General features: G+C 37.8%; 1 protein-coding gene across 1 annotated transcript; it reads right to left on the bottom strand.

Annotated features, from left to right (window-relative positions):
- Positions 1–3,551: 3,551 nt before the first annotated feature.
- On the bottom strand, positions 3,552–9,607 carry LOC147410750 (uncharacterized). The gene is made up of 2 exons (XM_086439792.1): positions 9,395–9,607; positions 3,552–4,816 (listed from the first exon to the last, which is right to left on the bottom strand). The coding sequence occupies exon 2, from the start codon at positions 4,688–4,690 to the stop codon at positions 4,271–4,273; it is 420 nt and encodes a 139-aa protein (XP_086295918.1). The 5' UTR covers positions 4,691–4,816; positions 9,395–9,607; the 3' UTR covers positions 3,552–4,270.
- Between the last annotated feature and the right edge of the window lie 12,053 nt (positions 9,608–21,660).

Genomic DNA, 21,660 nt, shown 5'->3' on the forward strand with positions numbered 1-21,660 from the left:
AATTGTGAAAAATTCTCCTTGACTTATGCAAAAGTGCACGTGTGTGCAATGTTGTGATGCTCACAGAATAGTCTATCGGATCATTGAGATTAATCTCTCATCGATAACAACAAATGTCAGGTCCTGTAGATCTTCTCTCGCTGACGACAATGATTCAGATTGAAATGCACATATGCAATGAAAACACTCGTATGATATTAAATTATGGCAAATCTGAACAACGAGATAATTAAAATCAGAATCAAGTGATCTAGGAACTTCATTAAATCCTATCGAGATTCTTTTTCAGAGTTTGAAAAAATTTGAGTCTCACTCATCAGACTCAAGCTTATTGGAGTCACGCTTTTCGAGTTGAGGTTTGGAGGAAAACAAATCCTATTTCAAATGGTTGGAGTCTCGTTTCTCGGACTCGCACTGAGGTTTACAGGAACTTAAACAATCCCGTTAATTTATTCTATGATTCAAATAAAGCTGGAGTCCTGTTTCTCGAACTTTGGCTAAGGTTTACAAGAACTTAAACAATCCTGTCAAAGTTGAAATCTCGTTTCTCGGACTCGAAACTACTGAAGCCACGCTTCTCGGGCAAAGGTTTGTAGGAGCTTAAAAAATCCTACTCATTCTATGATTCAAAAAGATTGGTTTTCAGGAACTTAAACAATCCTGTTAATTCATTCTATGATTCAAACAAAGCTAGAGTCTCGTTTTTCGGACTCTGGCTAAGGTTCACAGGAACTTAAACAATCCTGTCACAATTGGAGCCTCGCTTATCGGACTCAAATTGTTGGAGCCATGCTTCTCGGGCCAAGGTTTGTAGGAGCTTAAACAATCCTGTTAAATCATTTTATGATTCAAAAACGATTAGAGTCTCGTTTCTCGGACTCAAACTGGTTGGAGCCACGCTTCTCGGGCTGAGGTTCGCAGGAACTTAAACAATCCTGTTAACTCATTCTACGATTCAAAGAAGTTGGAGTCTCGTTTCTCGGACTCGAACTCAATGGAGCCACGCTTCTCGGGCTTGGATCAATTAAAGATTCGGTATTATCGAGCTCAACGATTGAGAGATTGACCTTTTATTGGCTTATTATGCATCTGGATTCATAATTGTGATTGGGCTTCGCCGGACTTTTAAGCTTTTGAATAAGATTTTTCCTTTTGATCATGGGATCAAGAATACAAATTTTAGAATCGAAGTTATTCTAAAAAATGCCCCTAGTTTCCAGGTTGGCTTACATCTGAAACTTGACTGTGAAACTGATGGACTGGATTACATTTGAAAAGTATGGAAAAGGAACTACGGACTCCAATAAATGACAGACAGAAGAATCGACATTTCTTTAAATTCAAGACTCTTGAGATTATCATATGTGTAATAAGAAAATGATCATTCTCTTTCGAATTTCTTTTTAAAAAAATGCTTGAGCTGGACTTTGATAAATATTGGAATATAAGATCTTCCTCTTTAAAGTGATCAATGATTCTACATTTTCCATTAGCAGACACTACTAACGATCTTGCAATGTTCAAAAGAAAGGCTTCTGAGTTTCTTCAACTTCAACATTGTCCTCGTCAAATGTGAGCTCTCAACTGAAAAATGGATGTTCTGGCTTAAACGATTTTCTACATTCTCCAGCTTCTGGGTAAGCTTTTCTTCTGAATTTTCTTTCTCGATAGAATCTTCCCTTCCATTTGATGATGCCCTAATTTTTGCCTAAGTCGCCTCTTCAGGTTTTCAATCTAGCGGGCTTTATTTTTTCTTTTTCTGAAGATGCCTTGATTTTTGCCTAGGTCGCATGTTCAGGTTTTCAACCTAGTAGGCTTGCTTTTTTTTTGTTATGCCCTAACTTTTGCCTAAGTCGCCCTTTCGGGTTTTCAACTTAGTGAGCTTCTTTCTTTTTGATGATCTCAGATACTCAACTTGACAACCTATGATTCCCTGGACCTTAACCAAATCAATTAGCATTCAGGAGGACTTAGTAGGTGGGCTTAGGACATGGTTTAGAAAGAAAAGGTATAAGGCTCAACTTCCCAAAATGCCCCTAGTATGACATTCTTCTTCTTTCATCAATTCTTTTGAAGCTCTCTCTTTCTGATGCCCCTAGTTAGGCATTTTTTGTCATCATTTTTTCTTTTTCTTTTTTTCAATGCCCCTAGTTTGGATTTCTTTTCTTTTCCTTCAATTCTTTTTTCTAATGCCCCTTGTTGGTATTATTTTCTTTTGCACATTTCAATAGGGGGTTTTCCCTTTCGATGACATTTTCCTTAAGAGAATGTATATTATATATTTTTTTGTTGTGACCGGGCCTGAAGTAACTTCTCAGGTTGCCTACGTACCCCAAATATTTCTTTTCTCTCTTGGGATCAGGTCAAAGCGTAGTTCATACAAGATTTCCCTCCTAAGGTTAGTTGGTGTGGTTTAGAAAGAAGAGGCTACTGAATTCTTTTTTTAAGGTTGCAAGGGGCTAAAGAAGGTTACATTTTTCTTGGTAAGATAAGAAAATGGTTCGGCCAACGAAGGCCTCCTTTAGTGAAAGTTACTTGATCTGGTCAAAGTTCTAGGAACTCAATGACTTGATTACTTTGTCGAGCGAGATCTTCTTTTGAGAATAAACCGCTTTCAATCTTCTTTTGTAAAATATGATTAAGTTTTCCGCATTCGACTGTTCACTTCTTCTAGAACTCCGAGAAAATCCTTTATCTTTTATGAGGGATTCCTTCTTGCAAATCTTAGCATCTTTGTCGACGATTTCAATTACATCATTCTTGATGATCTTTGGTTTTGATGCTGATCCATTTTGGTGCAATCCGTTCTGATGAAAGGTAAAATGGTGTTCGCATTTAACATATCCTCATAAGGCATCTGTGAGAATACTGTAGAATTTCTTAAATGAGTTCATCATTTTCTCCTATTCTTTTGAGGATAATGTAGTATCAGTTTGCACTTCTTGAGTGTACTCTCCTATTCCAATATTTATCAAGTTCAATTAGTGAGCTCTGAGTCATTCTTCTTGTTAGATTTTATGTTCACATTATTATTGCACGCATGATAATCAAAAGCTTATTTACTTATTGGAAAAGAAAAACGTGGACCAACAAACTTGACAAAATAATAAATCCTAATACGATAGAACTGACCAATTGAATTTAAAGACTGACGCAACTAACACTTAAGCAAAAACTCAAAAAGGGATATAACTCTCAATGGAAAGGTACAACGCTGGGGTCTATGCCACTTTGGATATCTTCACAAGGGATGATTCAGGCTCGTCCATTTTTGCCATACCTTCACGTTCTGATTTAAGCTTTTTTGATGTTGGGTAACCCATTGCTTCCATACTCTCTTTACTTTTCAATTCTGTCACTGTCTCAGGGCAGATGGACCCATTTTGGCATGATAAAGATGCACTATCAAGATCAATCAAGCAGATAAAAGAAACTGGGTCAACTGATTCAGGTTTGGATATGGATATTAGGTTCAGAGCAGGAGGAGGTTGATTTTGAAAAGTAGGCAAGGTTAGTTTTGACATTAGGGTGCGTAGGTGGTAGGGAGCAGGTATGGTAACTTTCCCTTGTTCGATAAGGTCTTGGATAGCATGGCGGAGGGTAATGCACCTATCAAGAACGTGGCCAGGCATCTGATGGAATTCACAGAATTGCCCATTGTCCAAGTTTGGAGGGAGAGGGTTAGGCAACGGCTTGGGTTGTGTAACGGTGTCAACAGTCCCCTTTTCATTAATTTTTGATAGGCAACACTAAGGGACATCCCGAGATTGGAGAATTGTCTCCTAGGCTTGGCTTGTGAGGATTGACTGGCTTGAGGAGCTAGAGCAAAAGAGGTGTGGGCCACTTGCAAGGAATTTGTACTAGGTTTGAAGTGTTTCGATTTTGACTCAGACGAGTTGCCAAAGAGTCCCGAAGAATAGGCATCCTCAACTTGGTTTCCGGCTTCAAGGAGAGATTGAAAGGTAGGCAAGTATTGAGGCATCAAGTACTTGGCGTAACTGGGGGTAAGATTCCTGAGGATGATCTTAACTTGCTCTTTTTCTTGAGGTCGGTCCCATAACTGAGCGGCTTTAGCTCTCCATCGAGCAATGAATTCTGTGAAGGTTTCCCCAGGCTTCTGCTTAGTCGTTTCTAGATCTCTTCTTGTGAGTTCAATATCCGTGTTAAAATAATATCGACCAATGAACTCTTTCATCAATTGGTGCCATGTTCTTACCCTAGACGAGTCCAGTGACATTAACCAGCGTAAGGCAGGACCTGTAAGGGTTCTCTAAAAAAGTTGGGCCATCTGTTCTTCACTCAGACCCTGAGACTGCATGATACCGACATATATTTTCAAGTGGGTTCTAGGGCATCCAGTCCCATCAAATTTATCCATATCTGGCATTGTGAACTTTTCTGGCAGACGGACTGTAGGGAATAATGTCATTGCCCCTAATCCAAGCGCGAGGTCGTCAGGGTCCTTGATATTCTTCAATGCGGCTTCCACCTGAGTTATTCGATGAGCTAACACAGGGTCAAAGGGTACTTGATCATCTTCAAAATCTTCAACCAGGTCAAACACGGCTTGAGGTTCTACAACTTTATCTTTTTTCTTTTCAGTCTTCAGGGCCTCAATTTGTGTCTGGACAGAAGCAATAATTTGTGCTTGAAAGGAGTCCAAAATCTGACGGAGTGTTGCTTCATCCATTGTACTTGTTTCTTCCTGTGGAGAGTATTGACTATCTGGGCTTGACAAAGGTACTCTGGTGAGACGACTTTTTTCACGGACCCAAAGTGGCACAGTTGGTTTAGAACGCCTAGGAGCAATTATCACCTAATTAGAAGTAAATCAGGATCAACTATTGACTCGAAAGGTTGGATTCTTAACCACATGATAAAAAGGAATTTGACATAAATTAGCCCAAGTCCGGTTGTAAACATTAAGTCCAAATGCATTATAAGTCTATAAAGACCATAAGGGTGAAAGAAGTTAATTATGGGTCTACCCCTGGTTGGGGTTGAACCTTGGGTCAGGCTAGTTAGTTTGACCTCCTGATTGCATATCTTCGGTATGAGTTAGGTTGGATGTTTAAACCTAAAGAAAACCAATTGGTCCAACCGGTTTGAAGTTGTTCGGTTAGATCCATTTGCCAACTGGGCCAACTGGTTTAATTGGTTCAAATTGATTGGTACATTTTATCAATTGGGTTGGATCGATATTGCGGGTTTAATTTGAACGGTGTGGATCGATCCGCCCACTTACCTTTTAGTTAGATTAAATGGAGCAACCCGGGAGCACTCATGGTCGATTCGAGTCGTGGCCTAATAGGACCGCACTTAAGTTGAAGGTTCTAAGCTCACTATATGATTGAGGCTAGGTTAGGACAAAGCTTAGGTTACTTCAGCCCAGAGCACCGATATACTATCCCAGTTTCACTTGGTCAAGCAGTACGTGGTGCTCCAGTTTAATATACCCGAAGGTACTGTACTGAAGTTGTAGCGTTCACTGTCATCCCCCGTGTCCCGAAGGACAGGGTTAGCTTGGATCCGGCTACGGGATTTATAGGGGTATGTCGTGATGCAAATATGTATATGCATGCTCGTGAGTGGGTGCGAAGGGACAAGGTGCGCCCGGGGCGTTTTCGCGAATATCCAATCATACAAATCACATTCATCCCATCATCAAACCAATCACAACAGATATAATAATTGATTACATCCAATTACATCCCAATGAAAAAAAGGACAAAATCTAACTGTAGACATGAAATGTTCACAATGAACTTCAATACTACATTGTTTGGAGTCGCCACCATTCTTTTTTGAAATGGGTGTGAATGGGCACCCGGATTGATTCTTTTGAAAACCATTTTTTTCATGACATTGTAGTGACTCTCATATGTTGGAAATGGCACAGTCTACCTAAGATCTAGGTAAGGAGGTCCGGTTAGAGGATGGGGAAGGTGTTAGGCACCCCATCCTCTCCACCAAAGGTGGTTACCTGCTTGGCCATTTTATTTTGTAAAAAACTTAAGAAAACAAATATTAAAATGCATGAGAATGTATGGTAAGAGTGGTGTGTGCATTAAGTGGAATGTTCCCTAAAAAAAGGATTTTGATTTCAATGTGACATTAGGGACATTCTATGGAAGAGAATGACCCATATAATCACATTAAATTTATGAAATGAATGTTGGTTTGAACTCTTAGAGAGACTCCATAATGGAGTTCCCTTGAAGTCACAAACCATGATGTATGTATGCATGGCTAGAAACTTAGTGTTTCACCCCATCAAGAGGGTGACACATTTCTTCATCATTGCCATGCATAAGTGAGTGTGTGCATTGTGTACAAGATGATGCATGAGATTGTGATGAAAAGGGCTTCAACCCCCATCCTTTCGATCGAACATTAGTCCAATCTACCGGGGATGGGAGAGGGTGTGCATTACATCCTAAAGGATTTCTAAAAGATAAAATAAAGTAGAAGGTTAGAAGAAGAAGATGCAAGCTTTGAAATAGATAGACTACATGTTAAACCCTACCTTGTCCCTTAATGAACTTGAACCTTGAAGAGTAGACTTGAGAGATGAATGAGATGGTTGAGGGTTGAGTTGAAGTTTAGAAGATGAGAGAGTGAGTAGAAATTTGAGTAGAGTTTTAGGTTGAGAGATGGGGGGCTTGAGAGCATGAGTTGTTTATAGGAAATGAGGGTATTTATAGAGTTTTTGGAGAACTTTTGGGGATAAAGTGGTCCAACCCTAAAAATAAAGAACATGGACATGAGATTTAGGTTATTTCTTTTTGGATTTTCCATTTGTATGAGGGTAAAGATGACATTTGTGAAGAAACCCTAAAAGCATGCTTTGATCCTTGGTTTTTTGATAAATAGAGGTGAGAGAACAAAAGTACTTTTGGGAGGATGAATGGGGGAGTGACATGTGTAAAGGTGGAGTGGTAGGTAAAAAGTAGATCTTGGTTTATTTGTAAATAACTCATAAAGCAAGGGTGGAAGTGTAGTTTTGAAATGGACCAATGGGAAAACAAAAGCACATTTAGGAGGGTGAATAGGAGGATGGCATGTGTAAAGGTGAAGTGGTAGGTGAAAAGTAGACTTTGGTTCATTTGTAAATAACAAATAAAGTAAGGGTAGAAGTATAATTTTGAAATGGACCAATGGGAGAACTCCATGTATGTACTTGAAGATTTCCACCTTTTGAGGGTATAATGGGAAGTTCCCTCACCTTTATGGATTATTACCAAAGACCAAACAACCTTTTTGGTTTGACTAAACCTTTTGATAAGGGCATTCTTGAGTTTTCACAAAGGGAAAGTTGACCCTCCAATTAGATGATGCATTGGGTATTGGGGGCTTATGAGGTATCAACATGTGTCATCATATAAGGGGTGAGAGAATGGACTTGGGTTTGGGTTTGGGATATGGACTTGGATTTGGGCTTAGGATGGACTTGATTTTTGGTTAGGGATGTGGACTTTGGTTTGGGCTTAGGATGGACTTGGTTTTGGGTTAGGACATGGACTTGGATTTGGATTTGGGATATGGATTTGGATTTGGGTGATGGGCATAGGTTTAAGTGGATTAGGGACAAGGCATGGGCATGCAATGATATGAGATGATGCATGTATGCATGAAAATGATGCAAAATAGCAATGTGGGTCCGTCGAAGAACTTGAGTTCTAAATCGAAATTAATTCGAGAAAATTTGGATTTTCCTATGGGTTCGTGCAAATTGGGGTGTCTACACTAACCTAATCTGAGAGTCTCATTGAGTCAACTGGGTTGACTCGAGCAAAAGGTCAACCTAATGATAGTCTTGGATCGGGTCAAGTTGACCCTAAAATCCCCAGCGGAGTCGCCACTGAAATCGCCTCGACCCGTTTTCCACCAAATTGGGGATAGGGGTCCGATTGGTAAATTGGGGACTTTTAGGGAATAAGGAGTCGCCACCTAGTTTAGGTCTAGGAACCAAGAATAACTCCAAAACGGATCGGGTCGGTCCACGGATCAGATAAATGGGTAAGGGGTCAGATTACGGGTTTCGGAAGGTGTTAGGCACCGAACCCGCCCGATCGAAGTGATCGGTCTCTACTACGATCCAAACTATCCTACGGTCAACGGGTAGAGACTAAAGTCAAGATTATGGTCCAATCATCATCACCATCATCATCAAATTATATTGAGTGTGCTAAACGAATCTCAAAGCCAATATTGTACCAAATCTCACGTGATTTCTCGAATTTCGTATAAAATGGCAATATTTGAAAAAGCCTTGATCCTGATCTATGCTCCAAAGTCCACGTGGCAACATTTCCATCTCAAATCCCAATATACAACGATTTTCTGATTAAACTAAAATAGGAATTTATGAAAATTTTCTAAATTAGGAAATCGAGAACATGAAATTTCTAATTTGGTAACTCATAGAATATCTAGATTAAAATTCGAAATTTTCTAAATTGGGAGTTTATGAAGATATGAGAATTTCTCAAATTAGAAATAAATTTCCCAAATTAGGAATTTCCCAAATAATGAGTTTCTAATTAGAAATTTATACAAAGGTTTCCAAATTAGAGAAATATCAATACTGGATTTCCCAAATTAGAAAATGACAAAATTTCCAAAATTAGAATATTCCAAAAATGAATCTTACCAAAAATGGGAATTGTGAACAAGCAAGTTTTCAAATTAGAACACATGGTGGATCAACAAGTCGGCGCTTCAACAATCAAAACATTAGGGACATGGGGTAAATTAGTGAATCAACCGCTCACACATATACCTAAATTTTCCTTTAAAAAAGGGACACGTGGAAAATGTTAATCATTGATTGATGAAGTAATTCCCATATACATAGAGATCAATGAGTTGACTCGTGCTTGTTTTGTTAAAAAAAACAATTTTAAGTTTTCATGTACATAAAAATCTGTGAGTCAACTCAATGCCAATTTTATTAAAAAAGGTGATTTTAGAATTCCAATGTACATGCAAATCAGTGGGTCGACTCACATGACAACTTTATTCAACAAAATGATTTTTGAAATTTCCACACACATACAAATCAGTGAGTTGACTCACATGACAACTTTATTAAAACTCAAAATTTCACATTCCAATGTATATAGAAATCAGTGGGTTAATTCAATGTGGCCACTTAAAAAAAATGATTTTTGAAACTCCCACACACCTACAAATCAGTGAGTTGACTCACGTGACAACTTTATAAAAAAAAATGATTTTAGGAAATCCCACACACATATAAATCAGTGAGTTGACTCACATGCACATTATTCAAAAATCGATATTAAACTTCTATGCACATAAAAAAAAAACAGTGAGTCGATTTAATAATGAATAAAAAAACTATGAAATTGAGAATAAATAAAAAACTTACCTGCAATCGAATAACGTTGGAGGCTTGGATCCCTTCAAAAGCCTTGAAATATCGTGAGATGCCAAAGAATTCAAGATGAGGTTGTGATGGACGATAGTTGGGACTGCTATGGGTTCTCCTTAGAATAATGTGCGATTCATTCGACCTATGAATGCATGGTTGTACGAAGTTGATGCACGTGCTGAGATGCAAGGAAGAGATGAAGACAGTGGAGGATCAAGTTCGAAAAGAGAGATGAAGTCCCTCACAACTGAATCGAGAGGTGGAGATGGCTGCTTCGAGTACAGGTGACGATTGGACTGTGAGAGGAAACGGAGGTGGTGTCTTGGCTAGGAAATCAAGAGGAGAATGAGGTGGCTGTTAATGGCTGTAATGGAGGCTGTTAATGGAGGTAGCTGGGCGTTAATGGGGACTGTTAATGGAGGCTGTTAATGGAGGTAGCTGGGCGTTAATGGGGACTGTTAATGGAGGCTGTTAATGGAGGTAGCTGGGCGTTAATGGGGACTGTTATGACGAAGAAGAAGAGGGCTGAGAGAGGGGGTGTTTGGGGCTGCCGTTGGGGCTGTTGGAGAAGGTGATGATGGGGCGTTTTTAATGGTGGTGAGGTTGCTGGTTTTTGGGGCAGCAAGGTTAATGGAAAACGTGGAAGAAGGTTGAGATGGGGGCTGTAATGGGGCTGCCAACAGTCCAAGAAAGGAAGGTCGTGAATGGGACAGCAAAGGGGGTGCTGTTGGAGGGACTTTGGGGGCTGTAGTGTTGCAGATTTTTTGGGAAGAAGAAGGGGGCAGCAATGGACTATGGTATGCAGATTTTTTGGGAAGAAGAAAGGGTAGCAATGGGCTATGGTGATTGGAGAAGAGGAAGTCAGTGGAATCCCTTTCCTCTCTTTTTTATTTCTCCTTTTTCTTTACTTTTTTCTCTCTATTATTTCCTTGATTGCTGTCCAAAAAAACGTCAGCCCTCTTCTTCCTTTCAAAATATCAGCCTCCTCTCAAGAGAACATTGGATTCTCTTTTTATAGAATTAACTTTCTATTTTTCTTTTTTTCTTTTCAACTTTCTCTTTCTTTCCTTTTTTATGCTTGTATCCAATTTCTTTTCTTTTCTTTTCTTTTTTTATTTTATTTGCTTCTTTCTTTGATCGAACCAATAGAGAATATCTCTCTTTTAAAGTTTAGAAGGAATGGGATCATGATCCCACGCTTCACAACACGTGGCACATTGGTAGATTAAATTTCGATTTTTAATTTTGGTTGATGGTTTGGGTTAATTTTTAATTTTGGTTTGATTTTAATTAATTTGATGGGTTAATTAACTTCTGGATTGAATGTTGATTTAAATTTTAATTGTTTAATTTTAAATATTTAATCTTAATTGTTTAATTTTAATTTGAGTTTTACTTTTTAATTGTTCAAATTTGAATTGTTGATTTGGATTTTAATTTCAAGTTGATTAGTTGATTTGAATGTCGATTAGTCAATTTTATCTTTGGTTGGTTGATCGCTTTTAATTTACATGTTGATTGGCCAATTAGAGTTGATTTAAGTATTATCGATTGCTTGGATTTTTATTTAAACGTAATGGGTTGATTAAATTTCGGTTTAAAGTTTTCAAATTAATTGTTTAAATTGTGACTTAGATTTTAATTGTTTAATTTTGAATTAAAATTTAAGTTTTAATTGTTTAATTTTAATTTTTATTATATTTTTCTAAGGATCGAGATCTCTAAGTTGGGTTTGGAGGTCGAGGGGCATTTTGGCCATTTTTCAATTTTTTCATAAATTTCTCCAATTTCATCGATTTGGGTACCGTTAGACTCAAAATCCTATTCTGAGTACAATGAAGGTACTTTCGAGACTTTTTGGAGGTCCGAAATTCATGAGGGGTATTTTCGTCATTTTTTCAATTTTTATCCATTTGGGTGAATTTTGGCGTGAAGTTTCTTTCAATCGCAACGTGATTATTTCTAAGTTTCGAGGTCATGTTTTCCTAGCGTAGCGAGGTCTCTAAGTTGTCCAAATGTGTAGCGAGCCTAAGTGTACGTGCTTGCTAAGTTGAGCGTATGGTGTAGCGATCCTAAGCGTGCGTAATTCTATGTCGCGTGGCAAAGAAAAAGAATAGAATAAAATTAGAAGGCAGAAGGAATTGGAAGGAAACTTCTCACAAACTTTCGAGTTCTTTGCGCTCATCATTAGGAATCCACAGCAACCGGGTGACGGATCGCCAAGTCAGGCGGATGCAAAAATGGGGTGTCTACATAATGGTGGGAGGAGGTACTTGAGGGATTGGGAAAGTGTAGGGAATGATGAGTAATGGTCGTAAGGATGAAGTGTAAGGTATATGAAGGGGGGTCGAGTTGTATTCTAGGGACTTGGCGATGTATAGGGTATGATGAGAGGTGGTCGGGTAGTAATATCTTGATGAGTGGGATGGATGGTGAGGTCAGCCATTCTAAGTGGCGATTGCAAGTTTCGAGGTGAATTGGTTGTGTACTGGTTGATGGTGTGAACTGTTGGTATCTCTATTTCTTTTGCTAGATAGATCCTGATTTTTGATCCAGCGAGAGTTATTAAGGCTGATGGACTAAATTTATGTTCCTATCTTAGAATGGCGTTTACAACATGCCCGCTTTCCCTTCCATTATGGGTAGGTAGGGGATTCTGGTTGATGTTTTGTTGTTGAGTTGGATTTGTCGGTCCATCCCATATGAGAGTTTTCTTGTTTATCAAGTTTTGTACTTGATGCTTGAGGTTCTAGCACTAGTCCGTAGAGTGCTCTGGTGTACCCATATGGAAATCAAAGAACAAATTAGGGTTGTACCCTGATCCCTTTGCGGCTTTTGGGTTCGATGGCCATTTTGTGCGATATTCTCCCCTAAGTAAGATTGGGAATAACTTTGATAGTGCCATTAACAACTTGGTGAATACCCTGTTAACCCTGTTAGGCCGTGTTTGTTGGCCCTATCCATACTGTGGTGCCTGTTGTGCAACTGGTGGAAGGTTTGCTCGAAATGGGATCTAAGGTGCAAGGGTCCAGACTGGTAGAGATGCCGGAGCCTAAGAAGTTGACGGAGCCTGAGGTCTCGGTGCTGGTGCCGGGATAAGGGTCGGTTTGGTTGTACATTGTTAACCTGTGTTTCTTTTCTTTTCTTTCCTACAAGCACTAGCTTTCTCTATGAAGGAATCTCTACTGTTGCCCCTAGGCTTGTGAAGTCAAATATCAGATCGATTCGGATCCCATCCTCGATCCGATCTGCTACTTGTACAAGGTTTGAGAAGGTGCCTGTAGTGTGTCCCACCAAATGAGTATAAAAGGTGTGCCCTAATGTTGAGATAAACGTGGTGTTCATCTCTTATTCAATCATCGCAGGGCTTACTTGTAAAGTAGACTCTTGCCACCTCTAGACGTACTCTTTTACCGTTTCTTTCTATTTTCTCATCATTTTAGCCATATCATTTCGACCTAGCCCCACATCTGTATTGAACCGATAATTGTGTCAGAACATTTAAGCTAAGTCCTGCCAATTCTTAATGAACATATGGTCCAACCCAGATAACCATTTGAGGGCCGGCCTCGTTAAGCTTCTCTGAAACAACTGCACTAGTAGCCTGCCATCTTCGCCATATTGGCACATAGACCCATAATATAGTTTCAGATGCGACAGCAGACACCCCACTCCATTGTACTTTTCGAATTCCAGATATTTGAACTTGACCGGTAGTTGAGTGTTGGGGTAGAAACAGAGGTCCTTGAACCGAGTTCCACTCATGATGTTGAGGCCTTTCATTATCCTCATTTCCTCCTGAAGGGACTCAATTTATTGGGCCATATTTTCGTCTGTTGCACTTTTGGCCTCCGTGGTCTTATACTCGCACTCGTCATCAGGAATGACCACAGGGGGTGGTCGATTCTGTAGAATATAGAGTGGGAGACGTTGGCATTCCGGCATTGTGGGCGCAGTGTGGTCAGTGGCCTTTGTGGAGGTTGTTCAGGTAAGTCCTGATTTGATCCTGATGCATGGTGCTGTATTGTCTGGGCCTGTATGATACTAGCGTTGGCAAACATGACACTCAATATCTTTTCTTGCCTGTCAATTGTTTTCAATACTACTGCTATCCTTGTATCAACCTCTGATGTTTTGGCCGCTGTAGGCAGCTACTTCTGAAGTACTCATGGTAACGATTGATGATCTAAGGAAGTATGAAGGTACCTTTGACTGTTGGTATTTCTTTTGTTTGGCCACCTGTGGGTACAGAAGACTAAGCGTTACTATCTTGTTTACACAAATAAAATGCATGATATTTTTATTAGGGCGAATCAAGTTATTTATTATAAGTAAACGAATTTTAAAGGAAAATGATTTTCTCAACGCAGAGCCGGCATCAACACAGAGTTGGCATCAGCACGGAGCTGGATTGTGTGTTTTTGAAAATGATTACATCAGCACGGAACTGGGTTTTGAAAAGAATTTCATCAGCACAGAACTGGTATCAACACGGAGTTGGCAAAATATTTTGAAAAGGGAATTTCATCAGCACGGAGCTGGCATCGACATAGAGTCGGTAAAAACATTTTGAAAAAGTAATTACATCAGCACGGAGTTAGCATCGATACAGAGTCGGTAAAACATTTTGAAAAGAAAATTTCATTAGCATGAAACTGGCATCGACCCGGAGTCGGTAAAACATTTTGAAAAAGTAATTTCATCAGCACGAGCTGGCATCGACATGAAGTCGATAAAATATTTTGAAGAGAGAGTTGCATCAGCGCGGAGATGTTATCAACACAGAGTCGGTAAAAAGGTTTTGAAAAAGTAGATTCATCAACATGGATCTGGCTTAGACACGGAGTCGGTAAAATATTTTGAAAAAAGAATTACCCCAATACGGAGTTGGCATCGACATGGAGTTGGTAAAATATTTTGGAAAAAAGAATTACATCAGCACGAAGTCGGTAAAATATTTTGGAAAAGTAATTTCATCAATATGGAGCTAGTATTGATGTGTAGTCAGTAAGTCATTTTGAAAAAAAAAAGATTAAATCAGCGCGGAGCTAGCATTGACATGGAGTCGATAAAACATTTTGAAAATGTAATTACATTAGCACGGAGTCGGTAAAATATTTTGAAAAAGTAATTTCATCAGCACAGAGCTGGCATCGGCATGGAGTTGGTAAAACATTTTGAAAAAATAAGATTACATCAGTACGGAGCTGGCATCGACACGGAGTCAGTATGATATTTTGTAAAAGTAGATTAACTGAAACAAGTTGAGTTGGAAATACATCATTTTTTGTTAGTCCCCAATTCAGTTATCTGAAATCAAGTCCGACCAGTTATATCCCTAAGGAAGAGGTGGAACACGGGATACTCATAAATCACATCATTTTCTTGAATAAACGTAGTCTATCTCCCTCGTATCAATAGGGCATGATCGTTCTAGGCACCAACTTTGATCAATGACTGAAATTAGTGCTTTTAAGTCTTTTTTTTAGAAATAATATTTTATTGGAAAAAGATTGAATTCATTTTAGTTGTTTTATTGGTTGTCATCTTTGTTAGATCACTGATGGATTATAGAATTGATTCGAAATCGGATATGGGTCGTGGACCCAATCTAAGATGGATATGGGTCATGGACCCATTTTGAATGGATATAGGTCGTGGACCCATATTGAATGGATACAGGTCGTGGTCCCTGTTTGAGTGGACACGGGTCGTGGACCCAGTTTGAGTAGACATGGGTCGTGGACTCGATTTCGATGGATATGAGTCGTGGACTCATTTGAGGTGGAAATGAGTTGTGGACCCATTTTGAAGTAGATATGGGTCGTGGACCCATTTAAGGTGGATATGGGTCGTGGACCCATTTCGAAGTGGATATGGGTCATGGACCCATTTGAGGTGGATATAGGTTGTAGACCCATTTGTGGTGGATATGGGTCATGGACCCGTTTGAAGCGAATATGGGTCGTAGACCCCATTTGATGTGGATTATCATTTTTAGTGTATCCCCTTAATAACATTTTAATGAATCTTGAGATTTTATTGAATTTTGTACACCAACCCATTAAATAATTCATTTATGCAATGATTATTCACAAAGAAAATAATTTTATTGAACTGTTGAAAATTATTGACAAATAAGATTTTCATGGAATAATAATTTTCAATAACTCTGACTTAGATTATTTTTTTACATAGACGTTTGGCTTTGTTTGATCATCATCAAGATTGCTAGGGCAATTAGGCTTGCTTCTCTTGGTTCTAACGATTGGCTCTTTGAACTCTATTAGTCCATCTAGATATCCTAAGGTGCACTTGTTCTAAGCTTTCTCAATGAGATGCACAACTTTTCAGTCAATGGTTCGGGAGGAACGAAATCTTTGTGTTGAGGCAGCAAAAACTCTATAGGCACTTCGTACTGTTTTCGGATCAAGTCAGGTCTGTAAAAAGATGTCTCCTCCAGCCCGATCAAATGGACATAATAAGATCATTTGGTACCTAGAACAGGGTAGTCAATCATCCACCAAGGGCATCTCAAACCAATGTGACGAGCAAGACGAGAATCCAACCATTTGCTTTAAGCCTTGACTAAGTTGTGACACACTAACATGTTTCTTTTGAAAAAATGCTCTGGCCTATACTTGAGGGTTGAAGGAATGTTCACAATTTTAAGACAGTCACATATAAAGTAGGTGAGGACTTCCTTTGAAACCTCTTCCCTAACCATTCTTTATGACATCTAGACTTGAGAAGATTTCAGCTAGAATGAGAGGTACAGGGTTGGCTTTTCTTGATTGTTTGGAAATTATGTTTATGAAGGACTTAAGAATAGTTTGACCATCAGTTTTGAAGGTCAATATATATTGGGCTAAGATTCCTAAACACAACCGGTGGTCTCTAGTAGCTCGCCAGGATTCTGATTTTACATTGATAGGATGACTACGGGAGTGGTATAGATTCAATAAAAGTTCTAATCCAATTTCCAGTTATGGACTAGGGCCTTGGCTTCTTCTTTTGAAATGTTTAGCCATGTGACAATGGACTTTGGTCGTCTATCTGACCTACCAGATAGTTTTCATTCGTGTTCTATACCTGCCTCCCCAAACTCCGAGTCTGAAACTAAAAAAAAATGGAGAAGGAAAGGGTGAGTAACAATGGTTACCCAGTAGGAAAATAAACAATTTATACCAATAACCTCTCCTAACATGAATAAATAACTATACTAAATCATTTTAACATATGAAAAGTTTTATAGAAGAAACTACGATTAACTATTATATATAGTCAGGGATGAGCGACTAAATATTTTAAAACTCACATTACATTCATCAGCAGTACTCACTATAACATTTTATTTTTATACAAATCTAATTGGTCAAATGGAAACATTAAATATGTATTTCATTTTATATATCAAAATATGATAACAAATACATAATACACAATGGTGGAGTAGTGGAATTAGAGAGTTGGGATTCACGATTAGATTGTTCCCAGTTAGAACATAATGTTACAATTCTTTACTGGCTTACTTACCACGTTTGGTTGACCATTTATCCGGCTCAGCCTGGCTGTTTGACGTGATAGTAAGCAATGTGTGTCAGAACGTTCGACTACTATAGATTGTTAGTGATCATTGACTAATCATCTACGTTCATGCCTATCAGGCGTGCATGTAATTCCCAAATATACAATCCATTCATATATTACCACCTATAAATTACAAGTTCACTTGTAAAGATAGAGATGAATAACCTGGATTCCAATTGTGACTCCATTCTCATACGCGTCCCATACCACGTATGAGCTTGGTGGCCGTACCGGACATCCCAAGATAGTACACCACTCCGGATGATATGACGTACTATCCCTTCATGCATTCATAAACTCTTTAACAACTCACAAAATAGCTATATATATATTATTTTCATTTGAAAATAAAAGAGAAATTAACAATACAAGGTTGAGAATGAATATCCAGTTTCCTACCATGCAACTGTAGCCACCCGGCCTAAAATAAATAACGGAACGGGAAAGTAAACAGCGCCTTGCGCAAACAGAAAGTAAATAAACATGCAACCAGTAACATTATCCCTAGATATCTATTCACCAACTTACACATAATACAACAATGAAAAATGCAAATATCACCCCTCGGGTGTGATTCTGATATTTTACCGTTTCATACCCTTTTTTCTTATTTCCGATTTTTACAATTTTCAATCTCTCAAACAAAATATCTACTTTCTGATATTCATCAACTCAATATGAGTTCATTCAATATTAAATCATTTTTCCAATTATAAAATTTATTTTTATCAATAACATTGAAAAGTACAAAACTTAGATTGAAACGGGGTCTGAACTGTGCACATGACCCAACTCACAGAAATAACCCGGTAAAATATCTTACCAATGTATAATTTGTTATAAAATATAATTAAACATATCAAATATGCAAGTTCTATCATGAATTTGAAATAACCAATTAAATTCTTCATTTTTAGAAACACATCACAAATTTTTAATAAAATCCTAAATGCAATTTTCACAATCTACGATTACTAATAGAAATTGAGAGTTCCTTACAATCTCTATGCGAAAGGATTGAAGTGCGTGTACTAAAATCGAGACTGTCAGCACGGAAATCATGGTGAATCGAATTTCAAGAAGACTGATTTTTGAATTTGACCCACTAGTTTTAAAGATCTCGACGCCGTCGTCTTTTCTCCCTTCTACGACGGAGGACGATTTGACCCAGAAACAGGCGAAATTTGAGGTCGAAGTTACGAAACTTCCGTATATATACACGACTAATTTTTAATGATACGAGATGAAAGAGAAGATGAAACGAAAAGAAGTTAGGTGCGTTTTGTAGATGTTGAGGCTTCAAACATTTTTCCCTTTTGCGACGGAAGTCAACGAAGGCCCGTTCGTAATGGATCTAAGTTTGAAATTTTGAAAAAAAAATAATTTTTTTAAAAATATCCGTTGGCTGGTTTTGGGTTGTTTAAAATGAAGATGAATAGTAAAAAAATTTATTTATATAAAATTTTGGGATAATTTCGACATTTTGCCTATTGTTTCGTTCAACAATAACTTGACCGTCCGGGCTCCAAAAGTAATTAGTGAATACTTTATTTTGTATAATTTTTCATTCCGTATTTAATGGTATGGTCAATTTATACATATTTTATAACAAAAATTTACATTTTTAGCTTTATGAGACTCTAAAATTGACGTCATTTTCGTTTTTTTACGATAATTTGACTTTTTGGACTCCGAAATTGACAAGTAAATAGTTTATTTTATATAATTTTTCGTTACAAACCCAATGGTATGATCGAATCTTAACAATTATTAATCTAACAAAAATTTATTATTTTAGCCTGGTCCGACTCGGTAATCGAGGATTTTACAATTTTTCTGTTTGGACGCACATTTGAGCGTGCTTATAGGCTATGTTTTTGGACCATTTTGAATTTAATGGTGAGGTCAGATTTCATTAAAAATGATCAGAATAATATCCTACAATTTTACCATAAGTCCCACTTTTAGGATTTTTTTTTAAAATTTTACTATTTATTTTTTCTCGAGATACGAATCGAAAACTCGAGGTTTTACATTCTCCCCCTTAATAAAAATTTCATCCTCGAAATTGAAGTCATACCTTATCAAACTTCGTCGTCACCACACTAACACAACATGTGTAATAAACAATGCTTCTTTTCGATTATCATCTATTCTTGGTTCTAAGCCAATCTCATTTTTAATTCATAAACCTTATGTCACCTATTTTTCATCGACTCAATACATCCATCAATTAATCACTCCAATTCACATTATTTCCCTTCCCCATCAATATCTATCAACAATAATCATTTCAACTCTTCTTTATTCTTTATCTTCTTTACTTCTATCACCAATTACACCGTCTATTATGTTTTACTCGTACTTGCCATGAATATTACTCCTCAATGCATAGATTTATCGCAAACATACCACTACTATTTGCACACCATTTAATACTTCTTAATAAAACTAATACACAATATCCACACTCAATATAACCCTACTATAATATAAATATCTACTAATACTAAATTCGCAAAATGCATTAAAATCTCCATTCCCAATACACCATTATCTTTATATTCAATTCAATATTCCATTTCTATTTTACCTTACCGCACCTATTTCATCAACATTCTTTGCCTATACTACCTTAATAACTTTTTATCAATCATAGTCTCCTTGTGGCGTAGATAATTTCATTACTCGACCTATGTCAGTAGTTTCTAACTCTAGCAAGTGTGCAAAATCTCAGCAGAATTATATGATCTAGAAGAACCAATATTGAATAGAACTCCACTTTCTAATATTATAATTAGAATCCGTACTTTCCAAAACTTCTTAGGAGATAGGTACTTTCTCCTGGGTTACCACCCATGCTTGCGACTGTGATAGAGGACACTCTCTTCTGATATGTCCCACCTGACCACAGCATAACATGTCAACGATCTTGTCTTCGTAGGTTTCTATAGAGTAGACAGTTGGTAAACTAGAGCATGCATGCTCTGAACCTACCTTGTTGGTTCTTGTGGCCCTATTGGCATCATTAGTGCTCCAATGCTTTATAACTCAATGATGGGGGACTCTACAACTCGATAGAGAAAGAGTTCTATATTATGGATACATTGACCCAGAGGAGATTGACCTCGAATACATCAGTCTCTTGACCAGATCTGATCTGAGAGGAAAATAAGTCTAAGGTCGACTAATTTGCCCTTGGAGGTCTATAACTCCATCTCCCATTGCTTTACCCTTTTAGCTTGACTCATCGTATCTCTATAATTGATAGTCTCAATCATCGACTTCCTAGCCCTTACGTAGGGTTATAGTCCTCTAAAAAATCTACGGGCCTTCTGCAGATCTGTCAAGATAAGCTCGAGCGCATATTTGACAACTTAGTGAACATCATATCATAGTATGTAATTGATAGATTACCCTGCACTATCTTAAAAACTCATAGTACTTGATTTCTCGAGTAATTTTGGATATAAATCTATCAACAAACATCCTCTCGAAGTCTACCCATTCAAATGATCTATCTCTCAATATATTCATTTCAAAACGTTACTAATGATTGGCATCTCTATCTAACTAGAATGTAGTCACCGTCACCCACTGATTTCTCGGGTGTTACATGACACTCAAAATCTTTCAGGTCTTCAAAACCCATTCATTAACTTCAACCAGATTGAAAAAACCCTCAAATCTTAGTAGACGTAATCGTTGGAAATTCTATAATCATATTCTTGGATTTACATGTCCTTTGGGCTGGGGAATTCTCTTATTCTTTAAAGGCACGATCTGTGGTAGTGGTCTTGGAGGTGGAATAGTATTTGCCTCTTGCGAAGAAGTCCAGCTCTCCCTCATTTCTTGAATTTAGTGGTGCACCTTATAAGTGTGATAAGTTTTGTACCATTTCTCACTTTCAATCGCTTGTCTTGTTTGTTCGGGATGGCACAAGTACGTTATCAACTTTATTAAAATTTGGTGACCTTATTGTTCCTTGAATTGGTTTGTCTAGTATCTTTCTGAGCCACACATCCTTAATCGGTTGACGTCGATCTGAATATTACTCTTCTTTATGTCCTAATTTGCCACATTCGTAATATATCACACTTTTTCTTTCGACTGATTTAGTAGTATATGTTATTGTTTCTTATAAAATTCTTCTATCCATTGAGTTGGTATGTTTATAATCTCACTCCTCATGTATGGTTATTTTTCCTATGAATTTACTAGTTTTGTAATTGTTTGTCTCTTATTAAATACTAATTGTTTTCCTTCCATTTGGCTTTGAGATGGTAGTGATTGTATTATTCATATTTCCTCTTTAAACTTGATGTGAGACTCAGCCATATGTCTAGTAAATGAAATTAGCTATGTTATCGAGTCAGTGGTCTGATCCAGAATCTGCTTGTCTCTGTTGCGTTTCGGCCTCTGCCTTGTCCACTCATTTCGCTTATGTTTATTCGTAACAAGGCACTTATCATAAAACTTATCATGAGACTCATGATTTCTCGCGTATGTATGACTCATCGTTAGAACGACATTCATTCTGTCGAGTAACATCCTCTTATTACTCACCCTATCCTTCACCCTTTCAGATTGCCCAACTTTTGAGGAGCTTGCTTACGAGGAGCCATTCAAGGAGGTCCCCGTAGAAGGTTATGTTGACGATCTGCAAATCCCCT

Source organism: Akebia trifoliata, chromosome 1 (genome assembly GCF_017979445.1).
Source record: "Akebia trifoliata isolate Shusen 1 chromosome 1, ASM1797944v1, whole genome shotgun sequence".
NCBI classification, from domain to species: Eukaryota; Viridiplantae; Streptophyta; class Magnoliopsida; order Ranunculales; family Lardizabalaceae; genus Akebia; species Akebia trifoliata.